The 27,691-nt window shown below is 45.1% G+C and overlaps 1 protein-coding gene across 1 annotated transcript; it reads left to right on the top strand.

The window, feature by feature from the left end:
• The first annotated feature begins 5,913 nt into the window (after positions 1–5,913).
• On the top strand, positions 5,914–27,134 carry gamt (guanidinoacetate N-methyltransferase). Its single transcript, XM_033046466.1, has 6 exons — positions 5,914–6,194; positions 10,955–11,100; positions 12,850–12,913; positions 19,272–19,339; positions 22,679–22,789; positions 26,354–27,134. The coding sequence occupies exons 1-6, from the start codon at positions 6,014–6,016 to the stop codon at positions 26,492–26,494; spliced, it is 711 nt and encodes a 236-aa protein (XP_032902357.1). The 5' UTR covers positions 5,914–6,013; the 3' UTR covers positions 26,495–27,134.
• Positions 27,135–27,691: the final 557 nt, after the last annotated feature.

The following is a 27,691-nucleotide window of genomic DNA, read 5'->3' as shown; positions in this document are numbered from 1 at the left end:
ATCAGGTTGCGGCTCGGTGCATCCTGGAGGACAACCAGTGGCTGCTGGAAGTAAGTACCAAGCACTGGGTAGATATGGTGGAAGATAGTGGACTTCAAATGGGGGTGGTTGGTGAAAGCATCCTGCTTGCCTGCTAGTTTTTCACTTACTGTAACTGCAGGAAAAATGTTCCCGATGTTGGGGGCGTTCAGAATCATGGGTCACAGTTTAAGAATAAAGGGGGGGTCAGTTAGGACTGAGATGAGGACAAACTTTCTTCACGCAGAGAGTTGTGAATCTGTGGAATTCTCTGCCACAGAAGGCAGTGCAGGCCAATTGACATGTGTGGACCCTTTGTAGTGGATAAAGTTGCCCCTTAAAAAGTTACCTCTTAAAAATACTTCATACAAAAAACATTGAAATCATGCTTCTACAGTGCACTAAAACATGATTTTAATACATCAAATTTCAAAAAGTTCCTACCCTGGGAGGGGGGACACTCTTCTTCCACACCCTCTCCCCACTCGGTTGCTTCACTCCCTCACCGGGTACCCCCAAGGCCTGAGATGAGTGATCGCACAGCCTCCCCCCTTTCAAAAACGCTCCAATCCAATTTAAAGCATATATATTGCATTCAAGTGTAAGTTAAAAGACTCGCTGCAGTATGCACCATATTGCACAATTTCAAGCTGAAAAATGCAAATGTTCCGTACCAATGGGAGGGGGACACCCTCCCCCCCCCCCCCCCCCCCCCCCCCCCCCCCCCCCCCCCCCCCCCCCCCCCCCCCCCCCCCCCCCGGTCGCTATGCTACCTCAGGCTTGGTCTCTCACAATTTCTCACTCCCAACTCTCACCCAATGTTGGCAGCCCTAGGTTCACTCCTGCAAAAAACTGTTTCCCCGCAACGCTGATTACTGCAAGTTTAATACAAAAATCAATCCAAACACACGACATGAGCCATTTAAAAAGAAAAATGTAAAAAACATTTAAAACATGCAAACTGTTCCCCCGCAACGCTGATTACACTGAGAGAGGCATACACATACACACACATACACACACATACACATATATATATATATATACATATACACACCGTATATATGGGTAAGTTGTGAGTATGTGCATATATACACTGAGCTTTTCCTTTCTCTCGTTTGTCATATCATACTATGTTTACATGTTCTGTTGTGCTGCAGCACGTAAGAATTTCATTGTTCTATTTGGGACATATGACAATAAAACACTCTTGACTTGACGACTGTATTCTCATCATTTCTTCCATTTTGGTGCTGTTCTTGTTGAAATACTTTTCTTTTCCAGTACACCTTTTGCCTCCTTTAAATAGACACGCATTACTCATTTACTTCACCACAACGAGCAGATATGGCAATGTAGTCCGTTGAAAGATGGCACTGGTGTACTGCTTCCTCCCTGTTCCCACCACTTTGCAGTTTCAAATCCACACAGACCGCATCCGAGGTCAGTAATCAAACTTGGGTCTCTGGCACTGTGAGGCAGCAACTCTACCACTGCGCCACTGTGCCCTTCCCCTTTGGGACGCTTCATCAGACTTGGCATCATGTTGGCATCACATTCGGCATAGAAATTGTGGGCTGTGGGCCTGTTTCTACGCTGTGTTCTATGTTTAGTTTAATTTAGTTTGGAGATACAGCACGGAAACAGGCCCTTCGGCCCATCAGATCTTCACCGACCAGCGATCCCCGCACATTAACACTATCCTACACACACTGGGGACATTTTTATGCATTTATACCAAGCCAATTAACCTACAAACCTGTGCTATATGTCTTGGGAGTGTGGGAGGAAACCAAAGGTCTCGGAGAAACCCCACGCAGGTCATGGGGAGAACGTACAAACTCAATACAGGCAAGCACCCGTAGTCAGGATCATACCTGGGCTGGGTCTGGCGCTGTAAGGCAGTAGCTCTACCACTATGCCGCCATGCTGCCGTGTTCTAAGGCAGGAGTCTCCACTCAAAGTATCTGCCCCCGGGCTCTGCTCTCATGCTATCCAGGCTAAGCATACAATACATCCCCTTTTCTGAGATGTACAGTGAAAAGCTTTTGTTGCATGCTATCCAGTCAGCAAAGACAATACATGATTACTATCGAGACATTTACAGTGTATAGATACATGGTAAGGAAATAAGGTTTAGTGCAAGGTAAAACCAGCAAAGTCCGATCAAGGATAGTCCAAGGGTCAGCAATTCAAGATTCAAGATTCAAGAGAGTTTATTGTCACGTGTCCCTGATAGGACAATGAAATTCTTGCTTTGCTTCAGCACAACAGAACATAGTAGGCATGACTACAAAACAGATCAGTGTGTCCATATATCATTATATAAATATATACACACATGAATAAATAAACTGATAAATTGCAAATAACAGATAATGGGTTATTAATGTTCAGAGTTTTGTCCGAGCCAAGTTTAATAACCTGATGGCTGTGGGGAAGTAACTATTCCTGAACCTCGACGTTGCATTCTTCAGGCTCCTGCATCGCTACCTGAAGGTAGCGGGCAGATGAGTGTGTGGCCAGGATGATGTGGGTCCTTGATGATGCTGCCAGCCTTTTTGAGGCAGCGACTGCGATAGATCCCCTCGATGGAAGGGAGGTCAGTGCCGATGATGGACTGGGCAGTGTTTACTACTTTTTGTAGTCTTTTCTTCTCCAGGGCGCTCAAGTTGCCGAACCAAGCCACGATGTAACCGGTCAACATGCTCTCTACTGTGCACCTGTAGAAGTGAGAGAGAGTCCTCCTTGACAAAGCAACTCTCTGTAATCTTCTCAGGAAGTAGAGGCGCTGATGTGCTTTCTTAATATTAGCATCAGTGTTCTCGGACCAAGAATTTGAAGCTCTTGACCTTTTCAACCATCGACCCGTTGATATAAACGTGACTGTGGGTCCCCATCCTATTCCTTCCAAAGTCCACAATCAGTTCCTTGGTTTTGCTGGTGTTGAGGGCCAGGTTATTGTGCTGGCACCATATGGAGAGTCGCTCGATCTCTCTTCTATACTCTGACTCACCCCCATCCGTGATACGTCCCACAACAGTGGTGTCGTCAGCGAACTTGATGATGGAGTTCGCACTATGACCAGCTACGCAGTCATGAGTATAGAGTGAGTACAGCAGGGGGCTGAGCACGCAGCCTTGAGGTGCTCCCATGCTGATTGTTGTCGAGGCTGACACATTTCCACCAATACGAACAGACTGTGGTCTGTGAATGAGGAAGTCGAGGATCCAATTGCAGAGGGATGCGCAGAGACCCAGTTCTGTGAGTTTGGTAACCAGCTTGGAGGGGATGATTGTGTTAAATGCCGAGCTATAATCAGTGAATAACAGCCGGACATATGAGTTTTTGTTGTCCAAGTGGTCCAGAGCGGAGTGGAGGGCCAGCGAGATCGCATCCACCGTTGATCAGTTGTGGCGGTTAGCGAACTGCAGTGGGTCCAGGTTTTTGTCGAGGTAGGAGTTGATTTGTGCCATTATCAACCTCTCAAAGCATTTCATCGCCATAGGCGTTAGTGCCACTGGTTGATAGTCATTGAGGCACGTCACCTTGCTCTTGGGCACTGGTATAATTGATGCCCTTTTAAAGCAGGTGGGGACCTCAGACCTCAGAAGTGAGTTGGTCCGCACAGGTTTTTAGAACACAACCGGGTTTACCATCAGGTCCAGGCGCTTTTCGAGGGTTTACCCCTCTGAAGGATTTCCTGACGTCGGCCTCTGTGACTGAGACTACCATTGAGGTAGATAGTAGTTCAGCATTGCTCTCTGGTTGTGGTAGGATGATTCAGTTGCCTGATAACAGCTGTGAAGAAACTGTCTCTGAATCTGGAGGTGTGCGTTTTCACATTTCTATACCTTTTGCCCGATGGGAGAGGGGAGAAGAGGGAGTTGGGATTAAAATGCCGTTTTCTCCTGCCTGTCGGAGGCGGACTTCCTCGGACTGCCAGCTGATGAAGAAAAATCAATCGGACTTCCGTTCATGATTTTTTTTTTTTTGTTAATCGCGAGACAAATTTAATGATTTGATGAAAATAAAAAGCGACTTCGAACGCCCTCAATGCCTACAACATGACGATCACATGAACGGGACAAAACACCGGGTAAGTCGTTTATTTTACATATAAACTTGCTTCTTGGGATGGCTTTAATCAAATTTTACATTGCGAAAATGTGATTTGGGCCCCATACGAAATGGAAGTGTTTTTCCTGCCAATATGGGGTTCAAATTCACCGCAAATGCAACGTTCCAATCGATCACGTTCCAGAAAAATCCACTCGCAAGATGATTTAAATGCTCTTTTTTTTGGACAATCATGTCATAAGAGCATCTAAATCGTCTATATTTTGTGTTATTGTCTACCCATAGTCAATATTTTTATCCTAAATGTCTGTTTTAGTCCCATGTGCAAAAAAATAAAAATGTTGATTATATTGAGTGGATGTTTCTAGATTAATTTATGGGAATTAAACATCAAATTCCTTCCATCTGGCATATAAATTCATACTGAGATTTAAAAATCATGTTATATTGTGAATTCTTGTGTGAATGGGATTAGTTTGTTATTTGGATACTTAGGATATTTAAAAAATATATCCTTTTCTTAAGAAATGGAATCTACAGGACATTCTTAATGGGAAAGTAGTGGCAGAAAGGCATGTCATGCGTGGTTTGAAGAGCAAAAACTTGTAGTTTACAATGCCAAAATTGAAAAGTTGAGGAAAAACAAGGTGGACAGAGTTGTATATTGGTTACAATCTGAGGAGTATGATGATGCTACTGATTATGATATGCCAATGTACCAGCTAGCAACTGATCTTCTCCATTGCTATTGCTAGAAAATTGTAATTTATTTACTTATCTGTTAGGGATTTACAGCATATAATACAATGATATTAAAGCTCTGATCATGAGAATATCACATTTTTGAATTTTCAAGGCAGTCTAGGTGTTTATTAGGTGAGGAAGAGCCGATCCTGGACTGACTCTGGACTCTGGTCCTGACCATGGGGGGGAAATGGAGGAGGACTGGCCAAATGTTGTGCCTTCCACCACAGTGATGAATGCTGTGGTGGATGTTTGTGTTACAGTTTTATTGTGGTTGTGTGTTCTTTATTATTGTATCGCTGCAGACAACCCAAATTTCCACCAGCCTGGCTGTGTGGCAATAAATTATATCTAATCTAATCTAATCTTATTACTATTTCCGTCACAACGGTCAATTTTGTAATTAGCTATAATTAGGTAATTAACTAATTAGATGCTTTAATTTTAGGTCATCCAAGTAAGATGTTTTATATTTGTTTCAGAATGCTTCAATCTATAATAACTGAAAATTTCATTCAGTTCTCTTAATTTTTAAGAAAGTTATGGGCTTTTGACTGTCCTCGATCACAGCTTTTGTGTTAAGTCAATGCAAGATGCTAATTTCCGAGTGTGAAAATGGCCATAACTTTTTTAATACTGAAGATATGAAAGTGAATTAGGTGTCAAATTAAACTTCTTTTTATGCTTTATTTGATGGGATAAATTGCAGACTTGATTTTTTAAATTTTGTAACATTGCTAGTAAATGGAGTCAATAGTAGGGAGGTAGGCACAGTGCTGGCGTAACTCAGCGGGACAGGCAGCATTTCTGGAGAGAAGGAATGGGAGGTTGGTTTGTCTGATGGTCTGGGTTGTGTGCACAATTAGCTGCAATTTCTTGCCCTGCAAGATGAGAACACAACTAAAACCGAGCAGCTTCTGCGTGGTGGGGATCACAACTAGTGTAAGATATGCAATGGGTGTGGGTGTTGATCAGCACGGTAAGGCAACACTGTGTATCTTTGGTATAAAGTGCCAGCCTTGGATTGCACACACGGCTTTACATTTATGGGCAGGGATTATGTTCCCATGGAAGAGGCGGGGCAGGAGCAGCGTGCAAGGTCAGCGCAAAGAGACAGGAGCTTATAACTATCCCAGCCGTCCGCCCTTCTCCCCTCGTCGCCGCCGGAGACATGAGTGTAGAGATCAAGACCCCCATCTTCTCCCAGGGAGAGGATTGCAAAACCGACTGGAGGCTCGCCCACGCCGAGTACGATGAGTCCGATGCCCACTTAGAGATCCTGGGGAAACCAGTCATGGAGCGCTGGGAGACTCCGTTCATGCATTCCCTGGCTGTCGCCGCAGCCTCTAAAGGTAAGGTGTAGCCCCGCTGCCTCCCGCTGCCCTGGCCGGCTCAGGCCCCTCTTATAATGCAACACATTGCCGCCAGCACTGAGATGTGTAGGCGTCCTTGTCCCCCTGTTACAGCAGGGAGCCGGTTTCACCAGCGCGGCTCACAATGCAGCTGTTGTACTAGAATATTGCAGCTGCTTTACTACAACTGTTTTATTGGAAGAATGACAGTGTTTTACTAGCACTGTAGTGACCAGCGCCGCTTGTTTTACTGGCACTGTTTGCTTTTAGCACTGTTTTAGTAGCATTGTTGTAACTAGTGCAGTTTATGTTACCAACGCTGCAATAACTAGCAGTTTGTGTTACTAACTCTTGTACTTACTAGCACTATTTGTTTTACTAGCACTGCGTGTTTTACTCGAGGTACAGTAACTAGCGTTATTTAACTAGCACTGTTCTAACTAGCACTGTTCTAACTAGCACTGTTTTAACTAGCGCTATTGTAACCGACGTGTGGTAACTAGCACTGCAGTAACTAGCATTGCGGGTGTTACTAGCACTGTAGGTTTTACCAGCGTTGTAGTTACTAGCACGGTAGTAAGTAACAATCTAGTAACTAGTAGTTCAGCGTAACTGTAGTTTAGCAGCTTACAATGCAAACATTGGTCGGCACTGACACACTGGTACCGACATCTAGGTCACATTGCTACAGCAGGGGGCCGGTTTTCACTCCAGACCAAAGATCGCTCTGCTATAAGATCTTTGCTCCAGACTGTCTGTGGATAGTTTTACTCATTGTTCGCCACTAACTCCCTGTAGCAAACTTAAAAATAACTCCTGTTGCAACAAACTAATTTTAGAGGGGGAATATTTCTGTTCATTCAGCGATACTTTCAGGACACAAGTGCATGGACATATTTTTGAGGGAGAAGTAGCAGGTCATTGATCCCAACCAAATTAAGACTGGGATTTGAATGCCTAGCACACCAGGGCCTGACCTTGCAAATGTCTTAGCGGTGTAGGGAAAGTGCAGGAAGGAAGGGGAGGGGGGGGGGCACTTCTGTTTGGCAGAGTCTGAAGAAAGGTCTCGACCCAGTCCTTCTCTCCAGAGATGCTGCCTGTCCCGCTGAGTTTCTCCAGCATTTGGGTCTAAATAAATGAACAATAATGGGCTCAGGCCAGATTCTCAGGGATGTGCATGCCCAGGAGCCTGTAGCTGTCAATGTATTGCTGAACCAACAAAATGTTCTCCCCTCAGGAAACTCTCCACTGCCCTCCCGTCAATGAAGATCAGTTCATAGATCTTCCACTGTCCCCTTCTAAAGTCAACAATCAGCTCCTTGGTCTTGCTGACACTGAGAAAGATTGTTATCCTGGCCTCACCCAAGCATATTATCCATCACCCTCCTGTACTGTGACTCACTGTTACCCATTATTCGTCTAACAACAGTTGCATTGTTGGCACATCTAAAGATGGTGGTGGAGCAGTCAGGAGTATAGAGAGAGCAGAGTAATGGGCTGAGCACACAGCTGACGGTCATCGAGGAAGCAGCGTTGTTGCCAAATTGTATCGATTGTGGTCTGCGGATTGAGGAAGTCAAAGATCCAGTTTTACAGAGGAATGAGCAGAGGTCCAGTTCTCTGAGTTTGATGATACATTTAGAAAGGATGATGGTGTTGAACGCGGAGTTGTAGTCGATGAACAACACTTGCCACGCTTAGTCCTACCTCACCTTTCTCCCAGCTTTCTCTCCCCTCCACAATCAGTTTTAAGAAATTTCCTTAAACCGTGGGGAACATGTTGAGGGAGTTCAGATCCAGGGGGTCACAGTTTAAGATTAAGGAGTAGGCCATTTAGGACTGAGATGAGGAAAAACCTTTTCAGCCAGACAGTTGTGAATCTGTGGAATTCTCTGCCACAAAAGGCAGTGGAAGCCAATCCACTGGATATATTCAAGAGGGTTGGATATAGCTCTTGGAGCTAACACAATCAAGGGATATGGGGAGAAATCAGAAAAGGGGTACTGATTCTGGATGATCAGCCATAATCCTATTGAATGGAGGTGCTAGATCGAAGGGCTGAATGGCCTACTCCTGCACCTATTTTCTATGTTTCTGTTTCCTGACCTGAAACATCACCTATGCATGTTCAACAGAAATGCTGCCTGACCGACTGAGTTACTCCAGCACTTTATCTCTTTTTTTTTTAGTCGGTGAATAACAGCCTGTTATTGTCCAAGTGGTCCAATGCAGAGTGGAGAGCCAGTGAGATTGCAAATAAGATTTTCAGTTCCTTCGTGTGAATATGTCCTTTTTAAAAAAATATATATAATCAGGGTTTGGGTTTTTTTCTGTGCTTACTGAATCTAAAATTATCTGTCAAACCTTCAAATACACAGAGAGTGGTGGGTATATGGAGCAAACTGCCAGAGGAGGTAGTTGAGGTAGGTTCTATAACAAAATTTAAAAGATATTTGGACAGGTACATGGATAGGAATGGTTCAGTGGGATATGGTCAAAATGCGGGCAGGTGATTAATGTGGATGGGGCATCTTGGTTAACATGGGGAAATTGGGCCGAAGGGTCTGTTTCCATGTTTTATGACTCGATGACACTTGCCTGAGCTCAAGGCATGCCGGGACGACAGATGGCACAATGGGCTAAGTGTTCGGCTGGCAACCGAAAGGTAGCCGGTTTGAATCCCGCTTGGAGTGCATACTGTCATTGTGTCCTTGGGCAAGACACTTCACCCACCTTTGCCTGTGTGTGAATGTGTGTGAGTGATTGGTGGTGGTCGGAGGGGCCGTAGGCGCAGATTGGCAGCCACGCTTCCGTCAGTCTGCCCCAGGGCAGCTGTGGCTACAGAAGTAGCTTACCACCACCGAGTGTGACTGATGAGTGAATGAATAATGCGATGTAAAGCGCCTTGAGTATTAGAAAGGCGCTATATAAATCCCATCCATTATTATTATTATTATTATTATGTAATTGAATTGGAGGCATTTGGAAGCTGAGCAGATTTGGCAATGTGGACAGTGTTTAATAGCCTGATAGTTGCTGGGCAGAATAGAGCAGCGTTAGAGTTACCGCCTTATAGCTCCATAGACCCAGGTCCGATCCTGACTACAGGTGCTGTCTGTACGGAGTGTGCACGTTCTCCCAGTGACCTGTGTGGGTTTTCTCCGGGTGTTCTGGTTTCCTCTCGCATTCCAAAGACATGCAGATTTGTAGGTTAATTGGCTTCGAGTGTGTAGGACAGAATTAGTGTACGGGTGATTGCTGGTCGGAATGGATCTAGTGGGCCGAAGGGCCTGTTTCCACACTAACTCTAAAGTAAACTAAACGAACCCAGCAGCTGTCAACTTGCGGGCAGTGCTCCAGCTGTCGAATTCATTCATGATGTGCCAACAGGGCTGGTATTTATTGAATGTGAGCGAGTGGCTTTCAATTTCAGAGGGTGGCATGTCTAGGATTTCATTGATTTTAAAAATCCCCAGTCACCGTGGTGGGTTCCAGCCTGTCGTTGCTGTAGCAAGTAACCACAATCACATTTGTAGCTGTGACACAGATTTCCTCTGTATCTAGAGTGGTAGAAGTGAATACACTGGGCTGGTGACGCTATAGGAAGGAGATGGCTTTGGAAAGGGTGCAGAATGGTGCCTGGATTAGAGGGTATTAGCAACAGGTGCACTGGCCCACAGAGGGTGGCATGGTGGCGCAGCGGTAGAGTTGCTGCCTTACAGCTCCAGAGACCCAGGTTCAATCCTGACTATGGGTGCTGTCTGTACGGAGTTTGTACGTTCTCTCTGTGACTACGTGGGGTTTTCCTGGGTGTTCCGGTTTCCTCCCTCACTCTATAGGTTAATTGGCTTCACTAAGAATGATAAATTGTCTCTAGTGTGAACGATAGTGCTACTGTACGGGGTGATCGCTGATCGGTGCGGACTCAGTGGGCCAAAGGGCCTGATTCTGCACATTATCTCTAAAGTCCAAAGATAAAGGGTAGGCAGTCAGAACCGTTTTCCCCAGGGTGGAGTTGTCAAAGACTGGAGGCCATAGCTTGAAGGGGCAAAGTTTAAAGGAGTTGTATCGGGCAAACGTTTTAATGCAGAGTTTTTGGGTGTCTAGAACGTGCTGCCAAGGGTGGTGGCGCAGATATGAGACCTGATATGAGACACCAAATATGAGATATGTGGCCTTTTAGAAAGTCACAGAGGGATATGGATTATGGATGAAATAATGCATCGACTGGGCTATATTATAGAAACATCTATATTATAGAAACATATAACATTCTTAAGGTGATTGGACAGGCTGGATGCAGGAAAAAAAATTTCTGATGTTGGGGTAGTCCAGAACCAGAGGGTCACAGTTTAAGAATAAGGGATAGGTCATTTTGGACTGAGATGAGGAAAAACGTTTTCGCCCAGAGTTGTGAATCTGTGGAATTTTCTGTCACAGAAGGCAGTGATTCACTGGATGTTTTCAAGGGAGAGTTAGATAGAGCTCTTAGGACTAACGGAATCAAGGGATATGGGGAGGAAGCAGGAACAGGGTACTGATTTTGGATGATCAGCTATGATCATATTGAATGGGCTGAAGGGCCGAATGGCCTACAACTGCACCTATTTTCTATGTGTGGGCATGCATCATGTTCGGCATGGACATTGTGGGCTGAAGGGCCTGTTCCTGTGTTGCATTGTGTTCCATGTGCTGTGTGAAGTGTAACTAAGGTGGAAGGGAGAAACACCAGTGAAACCACTTGTTTTCTCTTGGGCTAGGAGGCCGAGTTCTGGAGATCGGGTTTGGCATGGCAATTGCTGCCACTAAGATTGAGTCGTTAAATATCGATGAGCACTGGATCATTGAATGCAATGAAGGTGTATTTAAGCGGCTGGAGGAGTGGACAAAGGAACAACCTCACAAGGTGAGTGCCCTCTCAGCACCCCATTCCATTATCAGCATGTTTTCCAGCAACTTAATTTATTTTTTTATCACTGCTCCTTTTATGGTTTAAGACCACAAGACAGAGGAGCAGAATGAGGCCATTCGGCCCGTCGGGTCTACTCCGCCATTCGATCACGGGTGGCACAGTGGCGCAGCTGGTAGATCTGTTGCCTCGTAGTGCCAAAGACCCGGGTTCGATCCTGACCTCGGCTGCTGTCTGTGTGGCGTTTGTACGTTCTCCCTGTGACCACGTTAGTTTTCTCCAGTTTCTTCCCACATTCCAGTGGGCCGAAGGGCCTGTTTTCACGCTGCATCTCTAAATCTATTTTTCCCAATCACCCCCATTCATTCTCTTGCCTTCTCCCCATAACCGTAAGGTTGGACTTAGAAGGAGTAGCAGAGAAGGGAAAACTCTCTCAAAGTAACACGATGTGGGAAGTTTTGTAATACAATACAACAATACAATTTATTGTCATTTGAGCCCCAGTGAGACTCAAACGAAATTTTGTTTCCACAGCCATACAAACAAAGACAATGTCCTACAGACATACACACAATTAAGTTCACACAAACATCCATCACAGTGAACCCACTGTGATGGAGGCAAAGTCTTTTCTCTCCCCTGCTCTCCATGTCTCTCCCGATGTCCAAGCCCCAGGCGGGTGATGATAAGTCCCACGGCCATTTTAGGCCGCGCGGGGCGATTTACGGCCCCGCTCCCGGTCTGAAAGTACAAGGTCGGAGCCCCAGCGTGCGATGGTGAGTCCCACGGCCATGAAGCCGTGCCGGGTGATGTATGACCCCGCTCCAGGTCGTTCCAACCCCGCGACACGGGCTGGAGAAGTCGCGTTGCGGGAGCTCCGGGAAGCGGTCTCTCTCTCTCCCCCCGGACCCGCGAGCTCCCGATGTCCCAGTCCACCGGACCTGCGGCTGCGTTGCTGGAGCCTCCGAGCCCCAGGAGTCGAGTCGCAGCAGCGAGTCACCACCGCTCCCCACGCACCGAGGCCGGCCAGCCCCACGATGGTGAGTGGTCCACAGCTCCGCAGACTCCCGAGCCCCCGGGTCGTTCAGGTTGGAGGCCGCTCCACGGTGCTAGGCCCCAACGACAACGGAGACCCGACAGGGAAAAGGTCGGGTCTCCCGTACAGGGAAGAGATTTAAAACGGTTTCCCCCTCCCCCCCCCCCGCCCCCCACATATACACATTTAAAACCAAGCTTAAAAAAACACAAACACTACATTTAACTAGACAAAAATAAAAAAAAGACAGACAGGCTGTAGGAGCCGCTGCAACGAGTCGTGCCGCCACCAGGAATATTTTTTAAGCACCTGAAGATACTATTATACATACATACACAAGACTATATATGGTAAAGATGATAGAACGAGGAATATTACTGACCATCACCAGGTGATTTGATCTGTTTTTCAATGTAGTCACTGTAGATTCCTGATTCATGTTATGAGTCACGCACTTGTAGTTACACCGACTAGCTTTTCAGTTATCACTGCTTGCTGCATTCCTTTAGTATAAGTGGAACGTGCAAGCGATATGTTGTGCTTGTTATGTAGTTAATAAAGACTATGAATCATTATCAGGGTGTAAGTCTACTGTTATAAAGGTGTCAATCGACAGTTACATTCCATTTTCCTGGTAAATGTCCAATAATTGTGAAAAAGCAGTCGGAATTGGCCCATAACATTAACGTTACATCCATTTTTTGTTATAGATTGTTCCTCTCAAAGGACTCTGGGAGGATGTTATCCCAACGTTACCAGATTCACATTTTGATGGTAAGTTTGACAAATCCCTCCTTTTTAGAGAAAAAAAATTCAGCAATTGTAAAATATTCAAACTTAGGATTCTGATCCATCGGCGGTCTGTTGACTATGTTAACTAATTTCACTAATGTGGTAAAACATTCCCAAGGAGATTGGGAGATGACCAAAGGTTTAGTGATGGAGGGAGGTTTAGTTTAAAGATACAGCGCGGAAACAGGCCCCTCAGCCCACTGAGTCTGCCCCGACCAGCCATCCCAACACATTGGACACTATCCAACACACTAGGGACAATTTACAATTATACCAAGCCAGTCAACCTACAAACCTGTACGTCTTTAGAGTATGGGAGGAAACCGGAGCTCATAGAAACATAGAAATGAGGTGCAGGAGGAGGCCATTCGGCCCTTTGAGCCAGCACCGCCATTCATTGTGATCATGGCAGATCGTCCCAAATCAATAATCAGTGCCTGCCTTCTCCCCATATCCCTTGATTCCACTAGCCCCGAGAGCTCTATCTAACTCTCTCTTAAATCCATCCAGTGATTTGGCCTCCACTGCCCTCTGTGGCAGGGAATTCCACAAATTCACAACTCTCTGGGTGAAAAGGTTTTTTCTCACCTCGGTCTTAAATGGCCTCCCCTTTATTCTAAGACTGTGTCCCCTGGTTCTGGACTCGCCCAACATTTGGAACATTTTTCCTGCATCTAGCTTGTCCAGTCCTTTTATAATGTTATATGTTTCTATAAGATACCCCCTCATCCTTCTAAAGCTCCTGGAGGAAACCCACACAGGTCACGGGGAGAACGTACAAACTCCGTACAGACAGCACCCGTAGTCAGGATCGAAGCCGGGTCACTGGCGCTGTAACACAGCAACTCTACTGCTGCGCCATCGTGTCACCCTTCAAGAAGTCTTAAAGGAAATTGTGGAGAGTATAAGGAATGGAATTTCACGGCAGCCGAAGTCACGGCTGAAATGGGAGAGGGGTCGATTACTTCCAGGAATAAGAATATCATCTCTTGGAAAGTAGGGAAAGTAGATCTATTGAACGGAAATTGACAACAGGTCCGAATGAATGAATGAATGAATCTCTTTATTGTCATTGCACATGGTACAACGAAATTTAAAAGGCAATCCCACGGTGCGATTCACAAGAACAATTTTAAATATATAAGAAAAGGTAAAAATATATACATATAAAAAAAAATTACAGATAAATAACAATAGCAGCTGAGGTAGAACCATTCAGTTGAATGTGAGTGTCATTTCTTATTTTGCATTGTTAAGTTCACGTATGGCTATGGGGTAGAAGCTGTCTCTGAGTCTGTTTGTGCGAGTTTTGAAAGACCTGTACCGTCTGCCAGAGGGCAGCAGGTGGAACAGGTTGTGTCCAGGGTGGGAAGGGTCCTTCAGGATGTTGGCTGCCCTGCCAAGGCAGCGAGAGCTGAAGATGTCCTTCAGGGAAGGCAGTGGGCAGCCAGTGATTTTTTGTGCGGTGTTGATGACCCTTTGAAGGGCTCTCCTGTCCGCTGCAGAGCAGCTGGCATGCCATGTGGTTATACAGTACGCCAGCACACTCTCGATGGAGCAGCGGTAGAAGGACACTAGCAGCTTCTCTAATAATAAAGAATAAAGATAGACACAAAGTGGTGGAGTAACTGCAACTGATATGAATGCTACATTTTGTATTTGGTGTTACTGCTGATAATATCCAATGTCTGAAACATCCATTGGGTGTTGACCTGTTTTATATTGAGTGTAGAATATGGAGAACCTGCACTGTTTTCCATATAAATCGTATCGAATGATGAGTGACCCTTTCAATGTGGGACACCTGAATAGCTTGCACTGACTTAAGTAGATTATAATGAGGCATAACACTTAAAGGGGATTATTCTTGTTCATAAGATCATAACTTCATAAGTTCCAGGAGAAGAATTGGGTCATTTAGCCCATTGAGTCGACTCCGCGATTCGATCACAGCTCATGTTCATCAGTTATAGGAGCAGAATTAGGCCATTTGGCCCATCTACTCCATCATTCATTCATGGCTGATCTATCTTTTCCTCTCAACACCATTTTCCTGCCTTCTCCCCATAACCCCTGACACCCGTACTAATCAAGAATCTGTAAATCTCCGCCTTAAAAATATCCATTGACTTGGCCTTGTCAGTGGCAAATTAATTCCACAGATTCACCACCCTCTAACTGCTCAGTATGTTTAGATAGTGAACCATGTTGAGGCTGTGAGAAGCATTCTTCTGTTTCTGCTGAATTAGCCCATCGCAGTTGGGATACCTGTTTGTACCTTGCAGCTTAGTTTAGGGAGTGGAGTTGGGCCTGGTGGGGAAGAACTGCAATGTTCCAGATACCTAGTCTAAGATAATTCTGGAAAGGTAGACATTTGGATTTTGGTCAATTTGGCAGGTCTTGGGGCAACACTGTGATAGAGTTGCACCAGAGATCCGGGCTCGATCCTGACCTTGGGTGCTGTCTGTGTGGAGTTTGCATGTTCTCCTTGTGACCATGTGGGTTTCCTCACTCAACCCTAAGACTTGCAGGTTTGTAGGTTAATCGCTCGCTGTAAATTGCCTCTAGGGTTTCCTCCGGGCGCTCCGGTTTCCTCCCACATCTCAAAGACGTGCGGGTTTTCGGGTTAATTGGCCTCTGTAAATTGTCCCTAGTGTGTGGAGAGTTGTTGAGAAAGTGGAATAACAGGACTAGTGTGAGTGGATGATCGACGGTCGGTGTGGGCTCGGTGGGCCGAAGGTAGGCACTTGATTCTATGCTGTATCTAAAAACAGGTTGGTTGGCATCCGTCCATCTGCTCGAGATAGAAATATAGAAAATAGGTGCAGGCGTAGGCCCTTTGGCCCTTCGAGCCAGCACCGCCATTCAATATGATCATGGCTGATCCAAAATCAGTACCACATTCCTGCTTTCTCTCCATATCCCTTGATTCCGTTAGCCATAAGAGCTACATCTAACTCCTTTTGAAAATATCCAGTGAACTGGCCTCCACTGCCTTTTGTAGCAGAGAATTCCATAGATTCTCAACTCTCTGGGTTAAAAGGTTTTTCCTCATCTTAGTCCTAAATGGCCTACCCCTTATTTTTAAACTGTGAATCCTGGTTCTGGACTCCCCCAACATCGGGAACCTCTCATCCTTCTAAATTCCAGTGAATATAAGCCCAGTCGATCCATTCTTTCATCATATGACAGTCCCGCCATATTGGGAATTAAACTGGTGAACCTCCGCTGCACTCCCTCAATAGCGAGAATGTCCTTCCTCAAATTAGGAGACCAAAACTGCACACAATACTCCAGGTGCGGTCCCACCAGGGCCCTGTACAACTGCAGTGGGACCTCATTGCTCGTATACTCAAATCCTCTTGCTATGAAGGTGCGTCGTTGATGTTGTACTGGTAGGGGAGGGGAATGGTTTGCCTGTGGTTGGATTTCCTGCTGCGGCTGACTAGGCCTATCGTCTCACTGCTTCCACGGGTGAAGTTGTCTCTGGTCGTGGGATTGGGCAGCGTGTTGTTGTGGCCGTTGACCATTGCGTGGCGTTGGCACCTGGCTCCAGGATCGTGAACCACACGCTGTCACGGCGCTTCATACCCACCTGGAGGTCCTTTCTCCGCCATTCCTAGTCCTCACAGCTACTTCCCAGTGCCCATGTTAAAATATGTCATCTCTCTTTGACAAATCTCTACACTAAACTAAACAACATAACTGGCTACAGAAACATGACTAAACCAAGCAGTTGGCTCCCTGACGCTACTACTTGTTCTTAGCAGCACATTTATACTTAACAACACTTTGGAGTTACAGCGTGGAAACAGGCCCTTCAGCCCACCGCGTCTGCGCCAACCAGCACTCCCCCGTACACTAGCACAATCCTACCTAGTGACAATTTACAATTTTTGTCAAAGCCAATTAACCTGCATGTCTGGGGTGTGGGAGGAAACTGGAGCACCCAGAGAAAACCCACACGGTTACAGGATGAACTTACAAACTCCATCCATATAGGCAGCACCCAGGGTCAGAATCGAGTCAAGATCGAACCCGGGTCTCTGACGCTGTAAGGTAGCAATTCTACCGTCGTGCCACTGCCCGTTTCAGGTTGGGACTCTTCTTCAGTCTGACGACACACTGCGAACCGTATAGCACAGGAACACGCCCTTCGGCCCACGATATCCATGCTGAACTTGATGCCAAATTAAACTAGTCTCCATTGCTTGCACATGGCCCATGTCCATATACATGTACTTATCTAAAAGCCTCTTAAACACCGCGATTGTATCTGCCTCCATCACCTCATCACCCAAAATGTCTGTAAGGAGAAAGATCATAAGGTCATAAGTGATAGGAGTAGAATTAGGCCAATCAGCCCATCGTCTACTCTACCATTCAATCACGGCTGATCTATCTCTCCCTCCTAACCCCAGTGCTGCTGCCTTCTCCCCATTACCTCTGACACCCAGAGAGGGTGTATTTTTGATACATCTTGCACTGACATTTCTGGATAAGGTTTTACAATCAAATAAACATCTCCAATGGATTCAGGAACATGAATTACATCACAAAGTGGTTTTCAACCAGTTATTTCAACGTTCTCGTTAGTTCATGGGAATTGAATGAAATGTAACTATCATATATGTGACAGGCAGTGATAAAATATTAGGTTAAATGTACATAATGCTGGAATAACTGGGTGAGGCAGCATCTCTGGAGAACATGGACAGGTGACGTTTCGGGTCGGGAGCTTTCTTCAGATTGAAAGTTAAATAGTTTGAAGAAGGGTCCCAACCTGACACATCATCACTTATCTATGTTTGCCAGAACTCCAGCATTTTGTGTCTTTGTTTTGTATAAACCAGCATCTCAAGAGTCAAATCAAGAGTGTTTTATTGTTATACTGTCTGTCCCGAAACAGAACAATGAAATTTAGTTTCTAGTTTAGAGATGAACTGCGGAAACAGGCCCGTCGGCCCACTGAGTCCGCACCGACCAGCGATCCCCGGACATTAACACTATCCTACACACACCAGGGACAATTTACATTTATACCAAGCCAATTAACCTTCACACCTGTATGTCTTTGGAGTGTGGGAGGAAACCGAAGATCTTTGAGAAAACCCACACAGTCACGGGGAGAATGTACAAGCTCCGTGCAGACAGTATTCATAATCAGGATCAAACCCTAACTCCACTGCTACGCCACCGTGGCTGCACGATTATAATGGGGTTTGAAAAGTATTGGCTATTTGACCTTTTCGGACACGGTATTTATTTACTCAAATTGCAATGTGTAATTGTTTAACATTCATGGTGAGGCATGACAGAATTTCTCCACACCTCCCATTAGTCTAAGGATTTAGAATACCGATGATTAGTAGCCGGAGAACTAGCTCCAAGACAAGTGCCTTTTTAGTTCAGTGCCTTTTGTGGTAATTGAGTACGTTCCACTGTCCAAACATTGTTCGTACACTTGCTGAGATTTGGTTTGCAGCTTCTGCTGCCAGGAAAATTCCTGTTTGCAAAGGACTTGCCAAGTGAGATATTTCTTGGCTCTAAAGTACCTAAATTCAAGTTTAGGAAGTTGCCTTTCAACTGGCAGGTGTGTGAAGACAGGTGCTTTACCACCTAAAGCTAAATTAAGATGTGGGATTTAGTACAAACGCTGATAATTTAGATGTTAGAGATGCAGCACGGAAATAGGTCCTCCGGCCCACTGAATCTGTGCTGAACACTAGCTGTACACTAGCACTATCCTGCACACTAGGGGCAGTTTACAATTGTCCCTAGCCAATTAACCTACAAACCTGTACATCTTTGGAATGTGGGTGTAAACCGGAGCATCCGGAGAAAACCCATGCGGTCACAGGGAGAACGTGCAAAATCTGTACAGACAGCACCTGTAGTTAAGGGCCTGTCGCACTGTACGAGGTAATCCAAGAGTTCTCCCGAGTTTCCCCTGATTCGAACTCGGAGAATTACGGTAATAGCCGCTCGTAGGTACTCGGGGCTCTTGTGGACATTTTTCAACATGTTGAAAAATCTTCACGAGCTTACCGTGTTTCCCGAGTACCTGCCGTTAGCGTTATGAGCCGCTAAGAGACGTCCCAAGCTCCGACGTACCCACTACGTACATTCTACATACTTACCACGAGTTTAATTTTTTTAACTGGGGAGAGCTCTTGGGTAAACTCGTATAGTGGGACTGGCCCTTAAGGATCAACCCCAGGTCTCCGGTGCTGAAAGGCAGCAACTCTGCCGCTGTGCCATTTTGTGTCAGGTAAAATGCTGCTTCGCTCTCTGGAGGTGATAGAATGAAGACTTCTTCTCTTAACTCTTTGCTTTCTAGGCATTCTTTACGATACATACCCTCTGTCAGAAGAAACCTGGCACGTACATCAGTTTGCTTTTATAAAGGTAAGACTAGACAAAACACCAAATTAGACACTTTGCAGCAAGTTGGAGTATTTTTGATGCGTTTTACACTAACATTTCACGTTAAGGATTTACAATCAAATAAACTATTTCTGATGGATACAGGGGCATGAATTAAATAAACTAGAATCTTCTATGGGTGTTTCAAAGTTCTTTTTTGATTTGAATTGAACGGGACAGTTCCGTGCATTGAATGCAGCAAAATTGCAGAGAACTGTGGACGCAGCCCAGACCATCACACCAACCAACCTCCCTGCCACAGACTCCATCTACACTTCACGCTGCCTCGGGAAGATCACCAGCTTAATCAAGAACCAGTCTCACCCCGGTCACTCCCTCTTCTCATCAGGCAAGAGGCATAGAAGTTTGAAAACGCACACCTCCAGATTCAGAGACTGTTTCTTCCCGGCTGTTATCTGGCAACTGAACCATCCTACCACCAACTAGAGAGCGGTCCTGAACTACTATCTACCTCATTGAAGACCCTTGCACTATCTTTAATCGGACTTTACTAAACTTTATCTTGCATTAAAAGTTATTACCTTTATCCTGTATCTGTATATTTTGGACAGCTTGATTGTAATAATAATAATAATACATTTTATTTAATGGGCGCCTTTCAGACATCTCAAGGACACCTTACATAGTAATCGGAATATAACAAGTAATAAAGACATCACAGAGACACAAATTAAAAACAGAATTCAATCCAAAAACAGAAAATCAAAAACACAGTGTGAAGAGAGAGCAGCGGCAGCCAAAGCGCGACAGCGTTCACTCTCTCTTCACGGCAGCCATCTTGGACACAGACCTACAGGACTACAAATTAGACAAAAAAATCATCCCCCCACAATGGATAGCACTGTGGGGGAAGGCACAATGTCCAGTCCCCACCCCATGTTCACCCCAAAGTCAGGCCTATTGAGGCCACCGCAGTTGCCTCTACGGAGGCCCGATGTCCCTGGCCGTTCTCACCGGGTGGTCTTGCCCCGGCGTCGGGAGAGTCCTTTCGGCGGCTGGGCCACCTGGAACGGCCGCTTCCTGGTTGGAGCCCGCGGCTGCCGAAGTCGACAAGGCCGCGCCGGTTTGGAGCTCCCAGGCTCACGATGAAAAAGTCGGCGCCGCCTCTCCACACGCCGCCTCTCCGCTCCGCCGCCTCTCCGCTCCGCAGACCCGCAGCCCGGAGATGTTGCTCTCGGCGGTCCAGCGCGGCGATCCAGGCAAGGCGTCGCCCGCTCCACTCCGCTCCGCTCCAGCGCTTCAACGCTGTGCCAAGGCCGAGGTGCTGGGCGGTCCCCGCCAGGAAACGGCGCTCCAAGCCCGCTGGTAGGCCACGAGGACGGGTCGACGGGCAGCCCGGAGAAAAAGCTGCCACACCGACCAGGTAGGGACCTAGAAATAAAGTTTACACCTACCCCCCACATTAAAAAGACCAAATCCCCTACAAACAAAAAACAGGACTCACTAAAAACGATTAAAAAAAACGAATTTAAAACGGACGGCTGCTGGCTAGCAGCCGTTCACCAAGATGGCTCCTCCTCCTCCGATGTATAATCGTGTATGGTCCTACCACAACCAGAGAGCAGTGCTGATGCTGAACTACTATCTACCTCTTTAATGACCATCGGACTATCCTTGATCGGACTTTGGTGGCTTTACCTTGCACGAAACCTCATTCCCATATCATGTATCTATACACTGTAAATGCATTGATTGTAATCATGTGTTGTCTTTCTAGACTTTTGCTGACTAGTTAGCACGCAACAAAAGCTTTTCACTGAACCTCGATACACGTGACAGTAAACTAAACTAACTATAAATGGGAGTCCTTTTGATCTATTTTGTACAACCATTTCTGGGTAAGGTTTTAGAATGAAATAAACAATTCCAATGGAATCAGGAGCATGAATTACACAAGATAAAGCAGTTATTTCATCCAGTTATTTCACAGGTATTTTTATTACTGGGAGTTGAATGAAACATAACTACTCGGAGAGAAGTGATTAGAGGAGAGACTGAGGCAAGAGGTTGAATGTTTCTACAATGCAATGTAACTTTCTTGTGGGATAAGCACTGCGCGTTGTACACTGCTCAGCCACGAACAGCACCGCAGGACAGTGGAGCAACAGATCAGGTATAATGATGGTCATCTGATTGTAGTTAGGATAAGGCATCATGGCACGTTAGTTTAGTTAATTATTATCACGTTTGCGTGCGCTCCAGTCAAAGACAAGACTATACATGAATACAAGCAAGCTGTCCAGTAAAGTCCGATTAAAGATAGTGCGAGGGTCTTCAATGAGGTAGATAGTAGTTCAGGACCGCTCTCTAGTTGGTGGTAGGATGGTTCAGTTGCCTGATAACAGCTGGGAAGAAACTGTCTCAGAATCTGGAGGTGTGTGTTTTCAAACTTCTATGCCTCTTGCCTGATGAATGAGGGGAGAAGAGGGAGTGACCGGGGTGAGACTGGTTCTTGATTAAAAGATAAAGGCTACAGCATTTAGTGCAAAGATATAGCATTGAAGTCTGATTAAAGATGGTTCAAAGGTCTCCAATGAGGCAGATGGGAGGTCAGGACTGCACTCTGGCTGATGAGAAGACGGTTCAGTTGCCTGATTACAAACTGGGAAGAAACTGTTGCTGAATCTGGAGGTATGCGTTTTCAAACCTCTGTGCCTCATTTTGCCTTGTGTTTGTGTTACACATTCACTTCAGTTTTCTGAAAATGTTTTCAATGCAACACTGCACGGCTTTTGATTTCCAACTTAACTACTGTACTGACCTTTACTCCACAGAATAAACACAGAAAATATAGTCATCCTATTTGCTCATTGCCACTCCACCCTTCGCATGCCTAGATCCAGTTTGGGGTGGGAGATTGCAACCTTCACGTGATCCCGCCCTGTTTCGACAAATGCAAATAAGATCAAATAGAACAAGTTATCCTACAACTTTAGGCTGTGCACGCCCTACGCAAGAAGAAGATCCAGTTTTAATCTCTATATGTGGTAGGAGCAGAATTAGGCCATTCGGCCCATCAAGTCTACTCTGCCATTCAATCATGGCTGATCTATCTAATTGCTCACAATACTCCAAATGTGGTCTGACAAGCGCCTTTTAGAGCCTCAGCATTACATCCCTGTTGTTGTATTCCAGTCCTCTTGAAATAAATGCATGCATTGCTAATAATAATGGATTCATATTGACTCTCTGTGCGCAATGTCATTTTGGATCAGGCAACCATTTAAAATATGAATTAAGGTCATATAGAGAAAAGGCAGCCAATTGCAACTGATAACCTCTGTGTAAACTTTCCATCAGGAACATGCTTTGCGTTTGCTGAAACCAGGAGGTGTCCTTACATATTGCAACCTCACCTCCTGGGGAGAGCTGCTGAAGGGCAAGTATGATGACATTGAGAAAATGTTCCAGGTAGGAATCAAACACATTCAGTCTTCTCCCCAAAGCTGCTGTTGTTAATGGAAAAAGCTGCACTTAAAAATGTGACTGTATTATGAAATAAAGGTTAACTGTGGTTTCAGTTCTAGTGAAACTACCATAAACTCAGTGTGCCATTTTTGCATGTGCTTGTATCTAAGGGAAATACATTCTAACTCTATTGGTAGGCTAAGGTTGTAGAGATATGGGTTTAAAACAGAATCAAGAGTGTTTCATTGTCATAGTTCAATGAAATTCTTGCAGCAGCACAACTATTCAGTAAACAAAGTAATTATAGATAACATAAAAACAAAAGTTCAATAATTTAAAAAAATATTATTGCAAAAAAGCTTAAAAGTCCCTAGTGCAACCAAGACGGTTTGTAGTTTAGTTGGTGTTTGTAGCGTTCAAGTTACGAGGAAGGACACAAAGTACTGGAGTAACTCAGCAGGTCAGGCAGTATCTCTGGAAAACATGGTTTAGAGATATAGCATGGAAACAGGCCCTTTGGCCCATTGGGGTTGTGCCTACCAGCGATCCCCATACACTATAACACAACCCTACACACTAGGGACAGTTTACAATCTTCAACTAAGCCAATTAATCTACAAACCTGAACGTCTTTGAAGTGTGGGAGGCGGTCACGGGGAGAACGTAAAACTCCGTACAGACAGCACCCGTAGTTAGGATGGATCCTGGGTCCCTGCCGCTGTAAAGCAGCAACTCTACCGCTTCTCCCCCTCTCCCTCGCAGCCCCTAACTGGCACCATGGATAAGTGATGTTTTGGGTGGAAACCTGTCTTCAGACTGAAGTCGATCCAAAATGTCATCTATCCTTATTCCCCAGAGATGCTGCCTGATCTACTGAGTTACTCCACCACTTTGTGTATTATCTGCAGTTCTTTGTTTCATCGTTGTTGGGAAGAAGCTCTTCTTGATCCAGGTCACTGTTTTCAGTTTCCTATATCTTCTTCTTGATGAAATTAGAGCATGGCCACAAATAGCAGCTGATCATAACCACTTGGTCCAATACATTTAAGACAAATACTGTATGAAATACATAGTCTAAATTAAATGAGATTCAATTAAATCATTGTGGCTGGACATCTTTTTATTGTACCAATTTCCCCACTGGGATAAATAAAGTTCCATCGTATTATGCAGCAACTCTGGCATTATCTTGTCGTGCCATGGACCCAGATCACCTCCTCCATCAGGCTATCAGCAGCGAGCAGAGGCCACCCCAACTGAAGTCCTGTCACCCCTTTGCTCCACATGGAAAACAACTCCTAGCATCCATCCAGCCAACTGGGACAAAAGCACACTGGATAGCCACCAAGTGGTCACAGGAGTGGAAGGCAACCTCTTCTCCATTACACAGTTACATCTCTTCACCAGATAGAAGCTGTCCAGGGTCTGACCTCCCCAGAGGAGTGTGGGTGAAGCTCAACAGACTTGGTACTGGAGTTGGGCGTTACAATGCCAGCATGTGGAGATGGGGGCTCCCTCCGCCCGAGCCCAGCCTGTGAATGTGGAGCAGAACAACAGACAGCCAACCATGTCATCTCCGGGTGCCCGCTCTACCACCCACCAAATGGAGCTCAGGGCCTGGCAGACATTGACGCAGAGACAACAACCTGGCTGGTCAACACCCGGCTTGAGATCTAACTATTCCTTTGGTTTATTTATGATTCATTCGCAAGAAGAAGATTGTATTACCTCGCTACCTGGCGGGACTAGTGTAGGTGGGGTATCTTGTTCGACATGGACACGTTGGGCCGAAGGGCCTGTTTCCATGTTGTAACTCCAATCAGTAATTAACCAGGCAATGGGTGTAGTCAGAGGGGACTGGCAGTAAGAGCCAGATTTGCCATGTTGCTCCGCTATTCCCACTTCACTGGCACTGTGTCTCAATGCCTTTGTGCAACCCTGGGATGAATCAACTGTTGGGAGATTTTTCCCCCCAAAAAGGGCTATATTTAAACAGCTGTTTGAGGTTAAATTATGTCCGAATTTGTAAACTGTACATATTTAATTAATAGCTCCGCTTAAACGGCAAAAACCACCATGTTTATTAGACTTGGCCTATACAGCGTGGAAACGGGCCTTGTGGCCAGAGTCCATGCCGATCACTGATTACCCGTTCATACTAGTTTTGTCCTATACCCGAGGGAAAATTTTCAGAAGCGAATTAACCTACAAACCTGCACGTTTTTGGAATGTCGAAGGAAACCGAAGCACCCAGAGAAAACCCACGCAGTCACAGGGAGAACGTACAAGCTCTGTATAGACAGCACTCAAAGTCGGGATCGAACCCGGGTCCCTGGCGCTGTAAGGCAGTAACTCTACCGCTGCGCCGCAGGGCCACATTGGAAAGGAGATCTAAACCATATCCATTTGAGTCTCTGACAGCTGTCATATCTCCACTTGTGCTCCAAGGAATTATGTTTCGCGGTGGCAGAGAAAACTATTTAATTGGTGCACAAGGCCATGAATCCTCTGCAATTTAAAGATCTAAAAGAACAGGTTAAAGGGCTTGTGAAAACAAGGAACTACTGATGCTGGTTTATACTAAAGATAAACACAGGGTGCTGGAGTAACTCAGCAGGTCAGGCAGCCGAGTTACTCCAATACTTTGTGTCTATCTTAGGTTAAAGGGCTTATTGTGTCTTAAGGACTGCCAGGAGTACTCAACACCATCAGAATTTGTTCACTGTAAGATCAGGTAAATATAACTGTGTAAGAAAGAACTGCAGATGCTGGTTTAAATCGAAGGTAGACAAAGGTCTGAAGAAGGGTCTCGACCCACTGAGTTATTCCAACATTTTGTGTCTACCTGGCAAATATAACTGTTTGCTGCTGTGTCGTGGGTTAGGTGTTAACAGGGCAAAGGGGGAACTCCCACAGTGCAGACAGGACACTGGTTTAACATTTCATTCAAAGGATAGCATTCTTACACTTGGTCCCAGTCACGTGCTAAGGTTCAGCAGCGAAGTTTCAACCACTACCAACGCCTTAAAAGACGAGTGTGATAATTAAAGGCACATCACGGAACATTAATTTCAGACTCCCTTTATTTATTCAACAGAATATATAAACTTTCTTGAGAAAGGAAGATATGTGGTTATCCACTAGCTGAAACAAACAGCCCAAATCTACTTTATACTGATTGTGAAACACAACCTTCATTTAATTTCACCCAAGAGCAAAATTCCAGTCACACTCAGATGGGTCGTACAATATACAGGCGAGGGGAGTGAAGCTGTTCGGGAACAAAATGGCCTAGTGATATATTGTACATTTTTGCAGAAGATTTATTCTAGATACAAGCTTTGTCTTACCTGATGCCAATAAGCAATGATCAAGACGAGATGTGTTATTTCCCCTGCCCCATTGACATTTACTAGGGGAACACCCAAACTATTCAAAATAAAATGGAGAGGGCTTTGCATGTTAAAACAATTTTATATTGCTGTAATAAAATGGACCTTTTTGGGATATGCTGTGTGGTGTATGATTTCACAATTTACAGTCACACATTCATATTTACTTGTCCAGGAGACCCAAGTATTTCATCTCGTGGAGGCTGGCTTCAAGAAGGAGAACATTAAGACCACTGTCATGAACATCACTCCCCCGAAAGACTGCAGATACTACTCTTTCACAAAGATGATCACACCTCTGGTAACGAAGGACTAACAAAGCCAAAACTCTGTTAGGTGCAACATTCATTTCTCTTTGAGATTCAGTATGGTCTTAGAACATGTGAATTATTAATTTCATATCATTTCCAACATAGTTTTCCATAGAATAGGTTGAAAGTGGAAAACAAGTTGACATGAATACTCTACTTTCATCACAATGAAACTAGAGTATTGGTATCAAACACTTTGAAATCAGGTTAGCCACTGTACAAGTGCCTATGGACCATCAAAGTGTCTATGCCCACATTTGCCTTACACTCTTAACCATGTACTCACTGGAGGTCTTACTTTTATTTGGAAGAATTTTTAGAATAGGGTCTATTGTACTCAAGGAGATTATAGATGCAGTTACCTCAAAAGGCCATCCTAACGTTAGGAAGCTTGGCTATGGCTGTTACTTTATACTTACAACTGATGCAATTATGGATTTTAAAGTCAATAACCAAGAAAATATTTATATTCATGATTTTAACAATAGGCGAAATTGAACCTAAATAGTATGTCCACTCAGGTTTAACGAGCTTTTATAGCTATGAAGGGGAAGATCACAAATTAGTGCCAGAGAGTAGTGTTGGGCACATTGTTGCAACCACTTTGTACTGAGGGACGCTTGGAATAAATATCTAATCAAATAATATTGTGGCATCATCTTTCTTGCATATAAATTTGGTATCTCGTCTCGATTACTCATCTAGGTGACGGACTAGCTGCAATTCCCCAGGCATTTCTCTTTGCTAGCTTTCGACAGCCAAAGCATTCACAGCACTCTGGTTCCTTGCTGCCAATGTTGTTTGTGACACAGACTGGAGTTTTTCCAATTCTCAAAAGGTGGGAAAGGGTAATGCGCCCAGTCTATGTTAAAGACATTTCTAGTACGTCAGGGAGATTACTGGGAAAACTATTACATCAGTATAGAGTGATACGGCATGGAAATGGGCTCAACTTGCCAACATGCCCCATCTACACTAAACACAGTCCCTTGCCCAGAGTAGGGGAATCGAGAACCAGAGGACACAGATTTACGGTGAAGGGGGGGGAGAAGATTTAATGGGGAAACTGAAGGGTAACCTTTCAACATCAAGGTTGGTGGGTGCATTGAATGAGCTGCTGGAGGAGGTAGTTGAGACAGCTTCAATTGCAATGTTTAAGAAACATTTGGATATGTACATGGATAGGACAAGTTTATAGGGGT

The sequence above is a fragment of the Amblyraja radiata genome, chromosome 29 (assembly GCF_010909765.2).
Source record: "Amblyraja radiata isolate CabotCenter1 chromosome 29, sAmbRad1.1.pri, whole genome shotgun sequence".
Lineage (NCBI taxonomy): Eukaryota > Metazoa > Chordata > Chondrichthyes > Rajiformes > Rajidae > Amblyraja > Amblyraja radiata.
Note: the sequence above shows the minus strand (reverse complement) of the source record. Positions and strands in the feature narration are given on the sequence as shown.